The sequence below is a fragment of the Ipomoea nil genome, unplaced genomic scaffold, assembly GCF_001879475.1.
Source record: "Ipomoea nil cultivar Tokyo-kokei standard unplaced genomic scaffold, Asagao_1.1 scaffold3100, whole genome shotgun sequence".
NCBI lineage: Eukaryota > Viridiplantae > Streptophyta > Magnoliopsida > Solanales > Convolvulaceae > Ipomoea > Ipomoea nil.
Window position 1 is genome coordinate 3,011,189 of NW_017619528.1, and position 18,169 is coordinate 3,029,357.

Genomic DNA, 18,169 nt, shown 5'->3' on the forward strand with positions numbered 1-18,169 from the left:
GAAGCTTAAAGAAAGATCCTTCATAGCGAAGGAATTAATTAAGGCTAAGAGGTAACCCATGTCTCAACAAAACTTATTTTCATAGCTATGATTCCCCCTTAGGGTTTCCCCCATATTATTGTGTATTGGCGAGATATGATGATTATTATTGATGTTTGATGTGATGATCCCATGAGGGATCTTGATGATCTTGATATTGGAAGATTCTTGATGATTATGGAATTCTTGATGATTATATAGAGTTCTTGATGATTATGTGTTGTTCTTGATAATTGTGTGATGCTCTTGATGTTTATGTGTTATTCTTACTGAATCTTGCAATTAGAAGACGAACCGTATACTTGTTGATATAAAAGTGATTAGAACCCTAGGTTGTATCGTATGATCTTATTCTTGGATTATCGGGTGGGGAAATCGCATGTTTGGGTGTTGATTATATTTAGAAAAGCATGATAGGTTATGTGCCGTCCGTTTCTTGTATTTGATTCGTTAATTGTCTACGTGTTGTCGTTAATTGCGTTGTAAAGTGTCTAAGCATGGTTTCGGGTTCCACAACGGTTCCCGGGGCGTAAAGTGATGAAAAGAGTCAGTGGGGGGTAGGGGACCCGCCACCTACCCACGACCGAGAAACACCGCCCGGCAGCGGGTAGCCGGCGGGCGGGCAGTTGCCCGCCGGCGACCCGCTGCCCGGAACAGTATTATCCGGCGGGCAGCCGGCGGGTGGCCCCCCACCCACCGGCTACCCGCTGGAAATTCCCCCACCTTGGGTTCCCGGCTTCCCCGTTTGATGTTCCCCCGTTCCCCGTGGTGTCCCAACGGACTCCGTTTATCGTGCCTATGTCTAGTTTGATGTTTCGGGTACCGTTCGTAGGTTTATGAGTCTATTATATTGCATGCTAGTTGAATTGGTATCCCGTTGACCTAGGTGGAAGGAGTATGAACCCCTTAGGACTATTCTTAATATGTGATGGATCACGCATAGGTTTTTGTTATGCGCTTTCTCCCCCTTCCCAATGTGTAATATGGGTTGCATGTGCTTGCTATGTGTTATGTGTGTGTGTTACCCCAATTCGGTTGCGATCGGATTGGTTATCCTGAGCTGCGGTTCAGAAGCTGGCTGCGGTCAGATTGATACTCTTGGGCTGCGGTCCACCGTTTGGTTGCGATCAAACGTTTCTATACGAGCTGCGGTTCGTCCTTTTTCCTGGCTGCGGTCAGATTACATTCTCTTGGGCTGCGGTCCACTGTTTGGTTGCGATCAAACACTATGATGAGCTGCGGTTCATCGGTCGGTTGCGATCGACCCCTCCGTGTTGCGATACGGGGCAGGGTGCTGCGGGGCCGTGTCAGAGCTATATGCGCTGACCCTCATGTATGGGCATGCGATTGGTCCTGTGGCGCCAATAAAGTGTGTTATGTGTTGTGACATGGACGAGTTGTGATTACGAGTGTCTTGGAGGATGTGACTATGGGATTTATATTGGGGATTGTTCATGTTGGGTTATGATCATTGTTTATGCTTTGTCTTATCTGCCTTATCTGTTGTGAACTGCATATGCTCGTTATAATTGTTGCTTGTGTCTGGCCTTACCTATCGAGTCATTCCCGGTTTTAAAGCTAGAGTTCGTAGGATATATCTTCATGTTCAAAATGGTTTTCGTATATCTATATATATCTCTATATGTATTGTATTTCAACGCGTTGGAGTGGGTTACCAGCATCTCTCGCTGAACAGATATATTTGGCTTTCAGGCACAGAAGATTAAGTCACTGGAGTGCGCTAGAACTTAGAAGTAGATAGTTTCCCTTTTGGCCTGCGTGCCACGTTTACGTATTTACGCTTTGAGGATATTAGTTAGTTAGCCTGTGCACTTGGGTTCTCTAGCCCAGGTGTGGCATAGCACCCCGAACGCTTGTATTTATATCTTGGGATTTAATAAGATTCTACCTTTATTATAAGTTTTAAATGTCTTGAAAATCTGGGGTGTTACAGTTGGTATCAGAGCTTAAGTTTGACCCTAGGATAAGACTCTTAAGACTGGACTTTAGGACACTAGGCTTGAACTCTAGGTACTTAGGAACATAGGATCCAGGAATCTTAGGACGCGCAGTGAGATTGTGAAACCTACACATATCCGCCCCTCACTTCATCCCTCTCTAACTTAAAGGAACCCCCCCCTACGCTTACCACACCAGGTAAAGGTGCAAATAGAGAAGTTTACTTCCACAACTGGGTAACGTACACTTACCCGATAAATCGCCTCGTTCTAACTCCCGTCAAAAGACTTGACAAGGACCCTGACCAAAGAAAAGGAAGATTTGGATGACTACTAAGAAGAGGTGTTACAGTCAGGACTGCTAAAAGGGACGGACTGCAATACGCACCAACCCAGGGTAACCACGATAACCCCCGAGTCAGACAAATGACATGCACCTTCCGACAAGTTGCCTTATCTCGGCAAACCCGGGTTGCGGCTACAACAAACAGAAAGGAGAACTAGGACACCTATTAAAGTAGCGAAGGAACGACACCATTAGTCGAATCCTTGGGTGCAAGGTAAGTATATCGCGACACCTTGCGACCCCACCACCCCAATCTAAAATATCATCCGCCCTGAAACCCCAACATCTTGATACCCCTATTTGTTGAAAACTCCCACCCCGAATCCTTAATTACCTTAAGAGCAAATTCGCAACCGTTATGACCTTGCTCACCCTTTGTTGCGCTTAACCCAAACCCTCGGAAACCCTAAATTGTTATTGCCCTTACTCTAAGTTCATATCCCCACTCCGTTTGGAAACCCTGTTAAAAACCGTAGAGCAGCATAAGGCCCTTACCCTGCCCAGGGGCGTGAAGAACTGACATTCATTGATTCAATATTAAAATAAGTTGTTAGATAGGAATCGGCGAAGTAGGTGGAGGTTACGAATACGTATCACCCCACCCTTACACGAAAACCGTGAAGGCTTCACGAGAAACCATAGCCTGTACGTACGCCACCGAAAAACGCCATGCGTTGACAAGAGCGGGCAAACAAATACGTTCAATGTGTCAGGGGCTCTCGCTACAGAAAACATCATCAAATAGGTGCAACAGGCCAAACCTCAAGGAGGACATAAAGCCTTGCTAAGAATTTCATCCACCAAGGAAGGGATGAAACCCAATAGAACAAGAAAGACTAACTCGAAACCCCCCTTACCCTTAAGAACCCTCGGCAAGGATTAGGAGTCAAGACCTAGGGGTTTGACCCACTAAACCGACTGGGTCCAGACTTCTGGACATCCGAGGGGAACGTGCACGGAAACCATCACGAGAATTCCCCTGGAAGCCATAGAGACGAAGGGGACTTCGACACGGGAAGAGAAGATCAAATGAAAATCTTAGAATCAAACAAAGCCAAGGAAAAGGGATCACCAGTTCGACTGCACGCCACAACCAAGCCCCAAACAGGCATAATCACTCGAAGCCAAGAGCCCTTAGCCCCTTTCCCTCCCCTTGCCAAATCAAGTACCATTTCGTTAAAGAATCCGTCCTATCACTCCAAACCTCGCTCTTGATCCCTCATTACAGACAAACCCGTACAAGGTGGCAACCTTCCTTCCTGTATTACGACCTTGAGACTTCGACCCTATCCGCCCCTCGACTTTGAAACCTAGCCCTTGCACTTCTTACACCCCTTTAAACCCAGACCAAGAAAACATAGATATATATATGTATGTATATCTACCTCTAGAACTCGTGCTTAAGGATCAATGAACATTGTACGATGGGTCATCCTATGTATCCAACTCCCTTTTATTATGCACAAGGGCATGAGACTTGTCAGAACATGAATCTGTGCATTTTTGGGGTCTTTCCCAAAGGAATTGACTATTCCTAGTCACTTTCCCGCGGGTCCCCAACGGGTCCTTGACGGGACCTTGGCGGGTCCTTGGTAGGAGCTTGGCAGGCGGACGACCGCCCACCTCGCGCCCACTGGTACAATGTACTGATTTCTTAACCCCTCATTTTATTGATTTGTGGCGCACTTGTGTGCCTCGATTGAGGAATGTGAGTCTTGGGTAAGGAACCATGGACCACCCAAACATAGTGTCCTACGTAAAAGACCTTAACGCACGAGACACCATCGGGAGATCACAATCAATTACATTGCACGAGTAATTGAAATCGGATCCTACGATACAACCGACTAGGGATGTTTGGCGTAAAGGATTGCACAAACCAAGGAGGCGAGTTGGGAACTCGTACTAAGAACCCACGAAAACCTTAAAAGTCAAAATGCTAAGGAGGGACCGGGACTCCTCCAAACCATGAACATCGTTCGAGCAAATCAGAGGACTCCTTACAAGTTGTATGGAATCAAGAACTACGTAGCCCATGGTGCTAAGCAAAAGGGTGAAGAACACATTCGCGCCAAGACTTCAAGGGTCATTAAGGACCCACAAGGAAATGAGGTGACTCGTAAAGTCGCCGAGTCATCCCACAACGAGATTTGGTAACCGACTGCGCTTTAAAAGAAAAAGGGCACGCAAGGACACCTTCATCATTAAAAATAACACAAACAGGGCAAAACAATGCCGAACCTCGGGTAAGACATGAAGTCTTACTAAGAATTTCATCCACTAAAGAGGAGATGAAATTCAATAAGAAGAGAAATTCAACCCAAAGTCCATCGACTCCCAAGAGACTTTGGGAAGAATTTGGGAAGTGCGCCCTAAGAGATTGGCTTGGTTGACCCAACTCGGTCAAGACCTTGGGCGCATTAAAGAAGTAAGTGTTGAATCACCACGGGAAATTCCCTCAAGAAAGAAGAGAAGGATGAAACCTTAGCCTGGGAAGCAAGGTCTAACAAGGATCTTAAAGTCAAGCAAGCACCAACACCAAGGAAGGAGGATCATCAGCTCGTCAGCGCATCGTGATCAAAGCATCTAACCAGATTATTCACTTGGGATCGAGAAACCTTAACCCATCCTAGCCGAATTCCATTCCTTCCCTCGGAAAATCGGCCCCTTCCTTATTTCAAAACCCTTTCTACCCTTCAGACCCCATTCTCAATCCCATGTTTTAACGATTCCATACAAGTGGCAACCTCGAAAACTTGATCCTAATTCCTGATTTCACCGTGTCCTCAAGTTTGAAACCCACTCTCTTAGCCCTGTAAACCTAATCGTTCCCAAAAACCCAACACACATAGGCGTACAAGTATACAATTTCCCCGTGGAATACCTTTTCTATAGGACCACGGTTCTTCTCTTGACTCGTTAACCCTGCAATGATTTCCAAGCTTCGGGGACGAAGCTTCTCGTAAGGGGGGGAGAGTGTAACACCCGTTGTTACGGCCTTCAATCCTGGATTAATTATTTAATTAATCCCGTTAATAATAATTAAATATGATTTAATTATGTTAGGTTTACCTTTAATTAATTAGTAAGGTCCACCATGAACCGTGGACCCTTGCCCGAATAAGAATCTTAAGCCTGTTAGGAATAAAGGAAGTAGGCCTTTTACTATTCAGATTATGATTAGGATCCTCTTTAATTAATATGGTCCACTATGGACCATGGAGCCTTATCCCTAAAACAAGCCCTAGCCCTATAAGGAATAGAATTAGTAAACCCATACCATTCAGGCCCTAACTAGGAGTCTTAAATATATAAATAGGGAACTTAGGAGGCACCTAGAATCCCCCACAAGAATAACGCCCCACCACCCCAAAAGAGCTCCAAGAATCCCTTAGGAGAAATCAAGAAAGCAAGGAAGCTTAAAGAAAGATCCTTCATAGCCAAGGAATTAATTAAGGCTAAGAGGTAACCCATGTCTCAACAAAACCTATTTTCATAGCTATGATTCCCCCTTAGGGTTTCCCCCATATTATTGTGTATTGGCGAGATATGATGATTATTATTTATGTTTGATGTGATGATCCCATGAGGGATCTTGATGATCTTGATATTGGAAGATTCTTGATGATTATGGAATTCTTGATGATTATATAGAGTTCTTGATGATTATGTGTTGTTCTTGATAATTGTGTGATGCTCTTGATGTTTATGTGTTATTCTTACCGAATCTTGCAATTAGAAGACGAACCGTATACTTGTTGATATAAAAGTGATTAGAACCCTAGGTTGTATCGTATGATCTTATTCTTGGATTATCAGGTGGGGAAATCGCATGTTTGGGTGTTGATTATATTTAGAAAAGCATGATAGGTTATGTGCCGTCCGTTTCTTGTATTTGATTCGTTAATTGTCTACGTGTTGTCGTTAATTGCGTTGTAAAGTGTCTAAGCATGGTTTCGGGTTCCACAACGGTTCCCGGGGCGTAAAGTGATGAAAAGAGTCAGTGGGGGGTAGGGGACCCGCCACCTACCCACGGCCGAGAAACACCGCACGGCAATGGGTAGCCGGCGGGCGGGCAGCTGCCCGCCGGCGACCCGCTGCCCGGAACAGTATTATCCGGCGGGTGGCCCCCCACCCACCGGCTACCCGCTGGAAATTCCCCCACCTTGGGTTCCCGGCTTCCCCGTTTGATGTTCCCCCGTTCCCAGTGGTGTCCCAACGGACTCCGTTTATCGTGCCTATGTCTAGTTTGATGTTTCGGGTACCGTTCGTAGGTTTATGAGTCTATTATATTGCATGCTAGTTGAATTGGTATCCCGTTGACCTAGGTGGAAGGAGTATGAACCCCTTAGGACTATTCTTAATATGTGATGGATCACGCATAGGTTTTGTTATGCGCTTTCTCCCCCTTCCCAATGTGTAATATGGGTTGCATGTGCTTGCTATGTGTTATGTGTGTGTGTTACCCCAATTCGGTTGCGATCGGATTGGTTATCCTGAGCTGCGGTTCAGAAGCTGGCTGCGGTCAGATTGATACTCTTGGGCTGCGGTCCACCATTTGGTTGCGATCAAACGTTTCTATACGAGCTGCGGTTCGTCCTTTTTCCTGGCTGCGGTCAGATGACATTCTCTTGGGCTGCGTTCCACTGTTTGGTTGCGAACAAACACTATGATGAGCTGCGGTTCATCGGTCGGTTGCGATCGACCCCTCCGTGTTGCGATACGGGGCAGGGTGCTGCGGGGCCGTGTCAGAGCTATATGCGCTGACCCTCATGTATGGGCATGCGATTGGTCCTGTGGCGCCAACAAAGTGTGTTATGTGCTGTGACATGGACGAGTTGTGATTACGAGTGTCTTGGGGGATGTGACTATGGGATTTATATTGGGGATTGTTCATGTTGGGTTATGATCATTGTTTATGCTTTGCTTTATCTGCCTTATCTGTTGTGAACTGCATATGCTCGTTATAACTGTTGCTTGTGTCTGGCCTTACCTGTCGAGTCATTCCCGGTTTTAAAGCTATAGTTCGTAGGATATATCTTCATGCTCAAAATGGTTTTCGTATATCTATATATATCTCTATATGTATTGTATTTCAACGCGTTGGAGTGGGTTACCAGCATCTCTCGCTGAACATATATTTGGCTTTCAGGCACAGAAGATTAAGTCACTGGAGTGCGCTAGAACTTAGAAGTAGATAGTTTCCCTTTTGGCTTGCGTGCCACGTTTACGTATTTACGCTTTGAGGATATTAGTTAGTTAGCCTGTGCACTTGGGTTCTCTAGCCCAAGTGTGGCATAGCACCCCGAACGCTTGTATTTATATCTTGGGATTTAATAAGATTCTACCTTTATTATAAGTTTTAAATGTCTTGAAAATCTGGGGTGTTACAGTTACCCCCATTATTAAACCCTTAGCTCTTGGCCAAATGTTTCCCTTCCATCCTTTGAGAGAACAAAACTTTTATCTTTATTATTTCTGTAAGATGAGTTCTATGGAGTTGTGTCAAAAAGCAGTTGTTATTACAATTGTTCAAAGTGTGGGGGTCATTAAAGGTTGGATTAAAATTGTCTTGCAGTATTCAAAAGAAATCCAAAGAAAAGAATCGAAGAAAAGAAGAGAAAAGAAAAGAATAAAGGAATAAATGAATGAAAGAAAGTTGTTGATTTTGGACCCCTTCTTCACCAAAGAGTTGCTTAGTTCTTGAAAGAAATTTGCTCCTTGAATTGTGATTGTCTCATCTCTTCCAAATTTCGAGAAGATAGATAATTGTGATATTCTCTCCTTTTGTTAGCCATTACCCGTAGCCCCATTACAAGCTAAATAAAGTCCTAGTTGATCTTAGCATGCATTCTTAGATTTGAGCTAGGGGAGTATGAAGGGAAAGCCTATGGGATCTTATTAATAAGCCGTGTTTTGCATAATCTCAACTGAGTATTTGTACACATTGATCCTCACATACTTTAACTTCTTGGTGTTTAGTTATTGGCTTGAGAATGGGTCTTATGTGTCAAGCTAATTTGATTCTTGAAGCTTGTTGGTGTGTAGCAAGTTGGTTGGTGGTTTGAAAGGTTGTGCAAGAGAGAATAGGAGTAACTTGTATGCTAGACTTGTGGTTTATTTCTTGGTTTTGTTTGAGGACAAGCAAAGGCTTAAGTGTGGGAGAGTTGATGTTAGTCCAATTGTGCATATTTTTAGTATTTATTTAATTATATTTGTTAGGCTTCAATTCATAATTTTTGTAATTCAATTGCTCAATCCCTTGTTTTATCATTTAGTTATGGTTCACACTTGTTTTGAATGTTTTACGGTGTTTGTTAATGTTTTTGAACCATTGTAGGTCAAGGTTAAAAGCAAGGGAAGTCCGAGGGCAAACTTAGAGTCAAAATGGACCGAAGAGCGTGTACACAGCACGTTCGACGCGTCGAGCCAAATAATCGGCGTGTCCAAAATTTCCAATACGCATGGAGAAATTGAGCAAGGAGGTTCGACGCGTCGAAGTCGAGATTCGTTGATGGCATTAATTCTCAAGAAATCGAAGAAGCGCTGAATTGCAAAGGAAATTTAAAAGGCGGCAAATCAATTGGGCAGCAGCTTTCCAAATTGAAAGGCGCAACTTTCAATATAAAAAAAGGTGGCTTCCTCCAAATTTAAAACGGCTACAACATTATCCATAATATTAGGCATTGAATTTCATAAAGGATAGCCATAATTTCCAAATAATCGGCGGCAATTTCGATTTCGGCCGAGATGCAATTTCCGTCCAATTTTACACAGAATTCTTATTTTCACCGGGATTGGTTCTAGGCTTCTAGCTATAAAATCCCACATTACTCAACCCTAATATTCATTAAGAGATCTCTGGAGACATAAAAGAGGAGAAAATCAAGAGTCATGAGTTGTCTTGGGAAACTAGAAAAGATAGCTAAGGAGATTTGGGAAAATCGCTTGGCTCATTCTTGAACTCTCTTTGATGATTTGTAATTCTTTAAATAAATTTGTTAATTGCTATGTATAATTTAGCCATGCTTGGCTAAATTCTTTAGAGATTCTTGGGTAAAAGTCTTTATGAACCTATGTGTTTGAGCTCTCAGATTCTTTAATATATTATTATTTGAATTTAATACTTGTGTTGCAATTATGTTTATTATTCTGGTTGCTAGTAGTTTAGGGCCCGAATTACTTGTTTCATAGATTTGTTTGTGTCACAACGAGAGTTGGGCATAACTTAGGGCGCACACAATTGCACCTAACTGTTGCACCTTGAGAAAGGGTAATTTTGTTAGGGAGTTTAATTATTGATTATTGCACATCGAGATGGTAGTAGTTAGGAATTTATTATGATGCTTGTTCTCGTTCTTATTGGGTGTTTATAACACGAGAGTGGATATTCACTAGTGTTAGTGACTACGAGAGTAGCTCTATACCACTTTGCATCCTCACACTCGTTTAAACCCAGATTTAATATTACATTAGGTTAGGCACTAGGGGATTAAACACTTGAATTCTAGGAATCTCATTCTCTCTCTCTATCGTTTTCAAAACCTGAATCATTGCTTTAATTTATTTATTTATTTATTTGCATCCTTCACCCATAATCATTAGGATTAGTTTCTCGTGAATCAATTAGTAATTGGTGTTTAATACCCCACTTGCCTGTGGATCGATAACTCGTTACTCAGAGTTTATTTGTTTGAAAATATACTACAATCCGGTAACCCGAATGGTTACGTTTCGGACAACCATGGAGAAACTTCGAAGAATTGAAGATCATTAGAGTTGAAGAGTTCAAGACTACAAGACCGAAAGGCTGCAAAAGCTGAATGGTGGAAGGACCTACATTTGAAGTGAAGAAGTAAGAAGAAAAGGAACAAATAGTAAGGACAATCATTAGTAACCAAGGAGTAGCAAAGTGTTAAGGTTCGAAACTTTAACTCGAATAGTGTTAGTTAACCTTCTGAAGAGAACTACTCGAGACATTCTTTGAGCCAACAGTTTGAAAGCTTAAAATGCTAGTGCTTTATGGTAAAATGTGAACAAGGCAAAGTAAGTCTTAGGTAAACATCCCAAGGTAGATTTTTTCTTAAAAAAAGTCTAGACATTTGTGTAGAACAAAAAGATATGTTCAGAGCAAAACAAGGAGTCTAACGGCTGGAATGTCTGACATGCTAAAGTTACTTTTTCTAGATTACATGCTGGTCTTTACTCATTGGGTAATAGATTTTTTAAAATGAGTTTTCCTTACAATGGATCCTTTTCAAAACGCCAGTAAATATCTTCTTCCAAGAGTGAAGAAGGTGTTGGTCAATCAAGAGAAAATTCATTAAGTATTAAAAAGCATTCAAGTTCCATATTTCATGACCAGTGAGAGAGATATAAAGCTACAAAGATCTATCCAGATTTTAGAATCTTGGGCTATTCAAATTGGTGTTCAATGCTTGAGTGATCTTTTCTACTAAAGAAAATTAGTCCAAACCTCCTTAGGAGATTTAAGGAGAAGAGCGGAGTAGGCTTTGTGTTGGTCCCAAAAGAGGTATGGTAAAAGTCTGGGGGGGGGGGGGTGAATAGACTTTTAAACTGTTTTGCCAAATACAACAATTGCAAGGCAACAGAGAAACCAAAAATCTTAATTGTTTGTTAGATTCTGTTGCACAACGGAATAAGTGAAATAAGTGTTGTGTGATTGTGTCAAATATATCCACGTGAAAAGCAAGCAAGGAGCAGTAAGTAAATAAAGCAGTAAAAAACACAAGGCAATTATAGTGGTTCGGAAGTGGCGTAATCCTCCTAGTCCACTTGCTCCTATCTCCAAGAGCAATTCACTATATCCACCACTTCTTGGTTCCAAGATACAATCAATTTCGTGATCTATTGCTTTGATCACCAAGCCCGCACTAATCACGCCCAACCTAGTGCCTACAACACTGCTACAGGATTTCAGGACTCTGCGCTACTTTCCTCCCCTTTCTATGCTCTGGTAGAACTACAATTTGGATTTCACAACTCCGTGCTACTTTCCTAGGATTTCACAACCCCGTTTCTACACTCCGGTAGAACTACAACTTGGATTTCACAACTCCGTGCTACTTTCCCTTCTCCAAGACTTCACAGCTCCATGTGACAATCTCTTCCTACACTACGTAGGGACTTCACTTGTTTGTAGAAAAACAAACTTCCTCTTGCTTCCAACTTTGAGACTTTGTAGATGATCTTTAATGTGCAGCAAGTCTCTTTGTGATGAAGATTCTAACACTCTTTTAATATTTCTCTGTAAGCTCTGTATCTCTGAGTATTTTTCTCACTTGAATATCTCGTGTAAAGCACTCTGTTATTCGTATGTTCTGCTCTTATTTTTAATCGTTGGAACTCTTTAGTTCTTAAACTCTTGGCTCCGTAATTTTGTGTTCGGCTCTCTGGCCTGTTCATTCGTTGCCTTCCTATGTTTCAATCTTCATCCTTTTATAACTTGGTTTTGAGAATTCGCCTGTTGGAAAAAGACAATCTCAAATTTGAATTCTTGTATCTTTTGTCAGAGATCTTATCTTATCTTCTGGCAATGTTTCTGAAAGATATTCTAGCCGTTTGAGCTCCAAGTTCATGTGAACCTCTGGGAATTCTAGAGCTTCAGTTTCACGAAAAATGGCTTCTCCAATTTTCTGTAATGTAGTTCACGGGTTTCTGGGATTAATCAGAATTGTAATCTGACTTCAAACTGCAAAATCTCATCTCTGCCCAATTTTCCCATACTTCAACTCGTTGACTATTTCTCCTTGGCCAAACCACCCCCAAACTTCTCCTGGTTTATTTAATGATGATGAGATTTGGGCATTAGACATTGTGTATAATATTTCAGGCATCTTCCAATCTGTCCGTACGATCATTTGGTGATATCTCCAATCTTCTTTAATATACTCATTTCTTTCCATTGATGCTTGATCTTCAAGTCAAATTCATGCAATCTTCCGATCACGTTCTTCTTCATAGAATTTTCTTCTTGGAACTCTTCTTGAGTATGGTATTCGGGTGAAGTTCATAATATACATATCATATGCATACATCTTCTTCTGTTTGCCATTTTCACCAGACAAATTCTTGATTTTAGGATTGATATCTTCTTTTTCCATTTTCATACATCTTCCTATTCTGTTTTTCTCTTTTAATTCTATTTAATAATTTCCTGGTCTTGGTCAAAGAAACAATTAGACCTAGACGAATAAAATTTGGGTTTCTACAAAATTACAATTTGGCATATCAAAATCTATTACAATTTATTCCTAACACTTTGTTTAGCCGAACCACTATAAAAACCTCTCTCTCTCTCTCTCTCTCTCTCTCTCTCTCCCTCTCTCTCTCTCTCTCTCTCTCTCTCTCTCTCTCTCTCTCTCTCTCTCTCCCCCTCTCTCTCTCTCTCTCTCTCTCTCTCTCTCTCTCTACTTTATTGCTTATGTTTTTTTTCATACTTTCTCATGATTAAATCTTAATAATTTAAGAAGAACAAAATACGTGCAAATCGTTGTACATCTTAATAAATTTTCAGTATGCATTCTCTATGAAATGTTTAAGTAACCTCCTGGAATGCTTGAATGAGTCGTTAAAATTTTCAAATTAAACATGTCTATTCATTTGCATTTCAAAATCAAAATCATTTTAAATTGCATGTAAATTTTTCTTTAAAATATGGATCATTATGCATCTAAGAACTTATGTTCAATCTTAATAAATTTGACAACTGAAAGGTACACATGCAGGTGCACCTTTCGGCCTTGCACGATGAGATGTGGGACGTCATCACCGAGGGGTCATTCCAAATAATGATTGTAAATGAAAATGCGGCTGCACAAGGACCCGATGCACCCGAATACATTCCAAAGCCGAGACGTGCTTGTACATCTGAGGACAGGACGAGAAATAACCTTAACACATTAGGATTAAGGATTAATTCTATTGCCTTTGTAGAAAAATAACAAAACATTGCAAATTTCAGGGCATTCCGCGACAGTTTGGTAGATTGATCATATCTTGAGCTAGGAGTGTCCAAATCAGGTGATTCCAGTGACCATGGTTCGACAACTTCAAGGGATACAACTTTGGTGAAGGCAAGAAAGTCAAATTCGCAACAACGCGACTCACAACTTGCGTTGTAAGCGCGTTGTCGGGAAGGCCGAAAGAACAACGAAATTCACAACGTGAGTTGTGAATTAGTTGAGATGCCCAGCGCAGAAAATTCAAATTTTTAGCCTATTTAAAGGCTTGGAAGGGAATCACTTAGACAACCACTCTTTTTCCCATTCTTTTACCTTTCAATTTAGCACTCTTATATTAGGTTAGATTAAGGTTTATCTTTTCTTTTCATTTTCTTAAGACTAGATCTACTTTCCTTTCTACAATTCATTATTCAACATTGCTATTGGATTACAAGCATCAAGATTGAATACTTGGGTAACCACTCTTCCTTTTTCATATTTCGTATCTAATTTATGCTTTATAATCTTATTAATGATGATGAATTACTAGATTTCTAGGATTTGGATTGGTGTTGGATTGTGTTTGTGTTCTTATGCTTTGAATGTATGAATGATGAGATTGGTTGTATGTTGTGGCCTTGTATGCCTTTGTTGTAGAGGAGTGCATATTGATCTCTTTCCATTGAGGTACCCAATGGTTAGATGAGTGTGAGAGTGGGAGTTTATCAAGAGATTGCACTCTCTTTAGTCTTGCCCTTGCAATCCCCTTTCTACGACCCGAGAGGGCGAGCTTAGGGAAAGAGACGGTAGACCATCCACCAAGTGTTTGATAGAATGCCTCACTCGACGTAGGGAATGAGAGTTTAGGTTTGACGCAACCTAATGTTGGTGCCTTAGGTCTCCCTTGGTTAGCCAAGCCATATACCCACTCTTGTCTACTTAAGATCAATGAGTGCACAAACCACAATCCCAATTCCATCCAAATCCCCGTTTTACTTGTTTTTATTTGTTTCCTTTATTTTCCTTCCCTTTCTTATGTTTCTCACTTCCACATAACTACCAACACCCCCCCACCTTGCACATTGTTCATCCATTGATGCATTGTGCTAAAGGATTGTCTTGCATTTCACTTACTCCGACTTGCCGTCCTTGAGTTTGACACTCGGGGGTTTCACAACCTTCGTTTACACTCTTTCACCACACACCTTCCACCACTAGTACGAAAAACCAATCATCAGTGTGGGAGTAAGAAAGACCATCCAGCGAAGGTGTTATGGTATTTACTAGTAATTGTTAGGAACATTTGTATTTTAGATTTTGATGATACCAAAAGTTAAGAATTTTAGTCTCCAAATTAGTTTATATTTTAGACTTAGGAAATTTCTTTTCTATTTCGGATAAGTCCGAATGATTAATCCGAAAGGTTACGTTTCGAATAGTCAAGTCAATTAGAATGGTAACCCGAATGGTTACATTTCAAAAAACCAGGGAGAAACTTCGAAGGGTTGAAGATCATAAGAGTTGAAGAGTTATGGTTCATTATGCAAGGGCTAACAGTGTACCAATGAACCAGAGGCACAAGCGGAGATGTAAACAAATATATGAGCTGGCAAAGCTAGAACAAACTATTAGTATATGGTTTTATCCTATGAAGCTTAAGATAGATAGAGTTAATTCCATCAATGGTCCTCCGACTATTTCGATTTTCCAAAATTAGTCCTCGACTTTTAATTTGGTCGAAAAAGACACTTGACTTTCTAATTTGTTTCACCAAAGGTCCTTCTGTTACCCATCCGTTTCTTGGTCGTTAATTTAGGGGGCAAATTTGTCTTTTCATTATATTGCTTTCTTCTTCCTCATCGGAGAGAGAGAGAGAGAGAGAGAGAGAGAGAGAGAAGAGGGACCTGGCTAAACTTGGTCTGAAGCTGGGAGTTAACCTCATCGAAGGCACGTCGGAGTGAAGCGAACACCTTCCGAACCTCAACGGAGACGAGAAACCTCGCCATTCCTTCCCAATCGATTGTCTTGCCGACCTTGAACGTAACGTCGGCAATTTTCTTCGCTATTCCGCTCATTTTCTCAATCATATTTTGGGGTGGACGTATGACTACCGAGCAGAAACCCGACGCCATACAAAATCCAGTGACTTAATGTATGTATAAAAGTTTAATGACATATTTCACTTTTTCTATTATTTAATACTCCGTAGTATAATTAGCATGTATAGTACCTTAATACAAGTTTAAAATCCAACAAAAACACCTGCCTTGAACTAGCTTTTCCCTCTTCCGTATCCAATCTCAAATGTTTTGTTCTAAATTTGGGATCCCATTCTTGTAAGGGTGTGTTTGGTTCATGGATTTACACATTAGGAATGGAAATCAAAATCATAGTTGTGTTTGGTTGACAACTTTTTAAAACACAACTATGAGGTTTGATTATTCTTTCAATTAAAAACTCTATTTCATAATTAAAAACCGTTATCATTCCATTTTATTGGTGATTTGATTTAAAAGTTTGGATTAGTGCTTTTAGATTTTTGTTTTGATTTTTTTTTTTCATATTGGTGCTTTGGGTGTCATATATTAAGATTAATTGCCTTAATTTTTTTATTTTTATATTTTTAAAACATTTATTCTTATTATAGGTTCACACATAACGAAACATCAATATTAGTTATAATTCCAATTCTACCTTACCACCAAACATGCAAAATACTTTCACCAAAATCATTACCATTACTAAGTATTTAATTCTCACTAATTACGATTTCCTTGTATGAAGAACTAAACACACCCTAATACTCTCCGACGAGTTAATGATTCGAAATTGAAACTCTTTGGTTGTAACTTGATTAAAACATATGCCACATGTTTGCCCAGATTTCTTGAGTTCTCATCATTAGATACAGGCATCAAACAAGTTGAGAAAGATGATCCTAAAACACTAGCACATTACAGTCTTGATGAAGATGGAACTATGATCCAATATCAAATGGAAACTGAGTGTAGCATCTCTGTATTGAAGAATGAAGAGTGTTCTTACAATTGATAGAAAGCTAAAAGAATGAATACTAAAACTGATTAATACAACCGAGAAGAAGCTATATATCAAGGCTATGTGAAATTACAAGAAAAGCTCCTAACTATTCTTTAACAGATTTAACTTCTTTTGGTTTGCGATCTCCTCTTGCTTTTGTAAGCCCAACTTAGATATGAAACTGTGGAACTGAGCATGAGGTAGAGATTTAGTGAACCCATTTGCAACTTGGTTAAGTGAGGTTACTGACAGAAGCTTTACCACTCATTTGTTTACCATTTCTCGTACAACGTGGAAGTCTATCTCTATATGCTTGGTCCTCTCATGAAAAACATGATTTTCCGCAATTCCCACTGTTGACTTGTTATCACAGTATAAAGTGGTTGGTTTGCATAGCTTGATTTGTAAGTCCTGTAAAAGGTATTTCAGCGATTGGATTTCACAGACTGTGGCAGCCAAGGCCCTATATTCAGCTTCTGATGAAGACCTAGACACTGTGGGTTGCTTTTTGGATTTCCAGGATATGAGTGACTCCCCCAAGAAAACACAATATCCTGTAATAGATTTTCTGGATTCAGGACATGTTGCCCAATCTAAGTCTGAAAAAACCTGTAGATGTAGAGATGATTGTGAGGAGTATGAGATCCCTTTCCAGGAGCTGCTTTGAGGTATCGCAGAACTCTGTGTGCTGTTGCCATATGCTTCTCTGTAGGAGTATCAATAAACTGACTCAATTGTTTCACAGCAAACCCTATGTCAGGTCTTGTAGCTGGCAATAAAAGTAGCCTCCCAACCAACCTCCTATAAAAGCTAGCATCTTTCACAAGAACCGCATCATTATGTATTAAGTGCTGATCTGGAACCATTGGAGTGCTGACTGGCTTACATTCAAGAAATCCATTCTCCTCAAAGATATCCAAGGTGTACTTCTTTTGACAAAGATTTAATATGTCATCATTCCGGAGGACTTCTATTCCTAGAAAGTATCCCAAAGACCCTAGGTCTTTTATTTTGAATGTGCTGTCTAGGAACTTCATCAAATCTAGTATTGATGTCACGTCATTGCTGGCTACCAAGATATCATCAACATAGATGAGAAAGGCCATAAAGCTGCTGCCAGTTCTAGTAAAAAGGGATGGATCAGATCTAGACTGCACAAACCCAATGGTTTGTAAAGCTGAAGTTAATTTGGCATTCCATTGCCTACTTGCCTGTTTGAGGCCATATAATGATCTGATCAGCTTGCAAACCTGGTTTGGTTTGTTATTTTGAAAGCTAGGGGGTAGAGTCATGTATATCTCTTATTCTAGATCACCATGTAGAAAGGCATTATTGATATCTAGTTGATGAACATACCATCCTTTGATCATAGCAACTGCTAGGAAGGTCATGATTGTTGTCATCCTAGCTACGGGGGAAAATGTCTCAATGTAATCAACTCCCAACTGTTGTGTATATCCTTTGGCAACCAACCTTGCCTTGTATCTTTTTAGAGATCCATCTGCTTTCAGTTTAGCTTTGTAGACCCACTTGCAACCTATAGGACTTTTCCCAGGTGGCAGCTCAGTGAGTACCCAAGTGTTATTGTTGGCTTGGAGAGCTTGATTTTCAACTTGCATGGTCTGCTTCTAGCATTCATGTTTGATAACCTGATTATAGGTTTTGGGTTCAGGGATGGAAGATACTGCAGTAGCAAAAACTTTATGTGTTGTGGATAACAGACTATAGGATACCACCTTGGAGATAGAGTGTGGTGAGGTCTTGTTGCTTATCACATTATCACAGTAATAATCATGTAGTTTTGTAGGGATACACCTTGTTAT

General features: G+C 40.6%; 1 protein-coding gene across 1 annotated transcript; it reads right to left on the reverse strand.

Moving 5' to 3' along the window:
• Window positions 1-16,610: 16,610 nt before the first annotated feature.
• Window positions 16,611-17,965, reverse strand: LOC109166518 (uncharacterized mitochondrial protein AtMg00810-like). Its single transcript, XM_019315461.1, has 3 exons — window positions 17,703-17,965; window positions 16,956-17,621; window positions 16,611-16,914 (listed from the first exon to the last, which is right to left on the reverse strand). Exons 1-3 carry the CDS (start codon window positions 17,963-17,965, stop codon window positions 16,611-16,613), a joined length of 1,233 nt encoding a protein of 410 aa, XP_019171006.1.
• Between the last annotated feature and the right edge of the window lie 204 nt (window positions 17,966-18,169).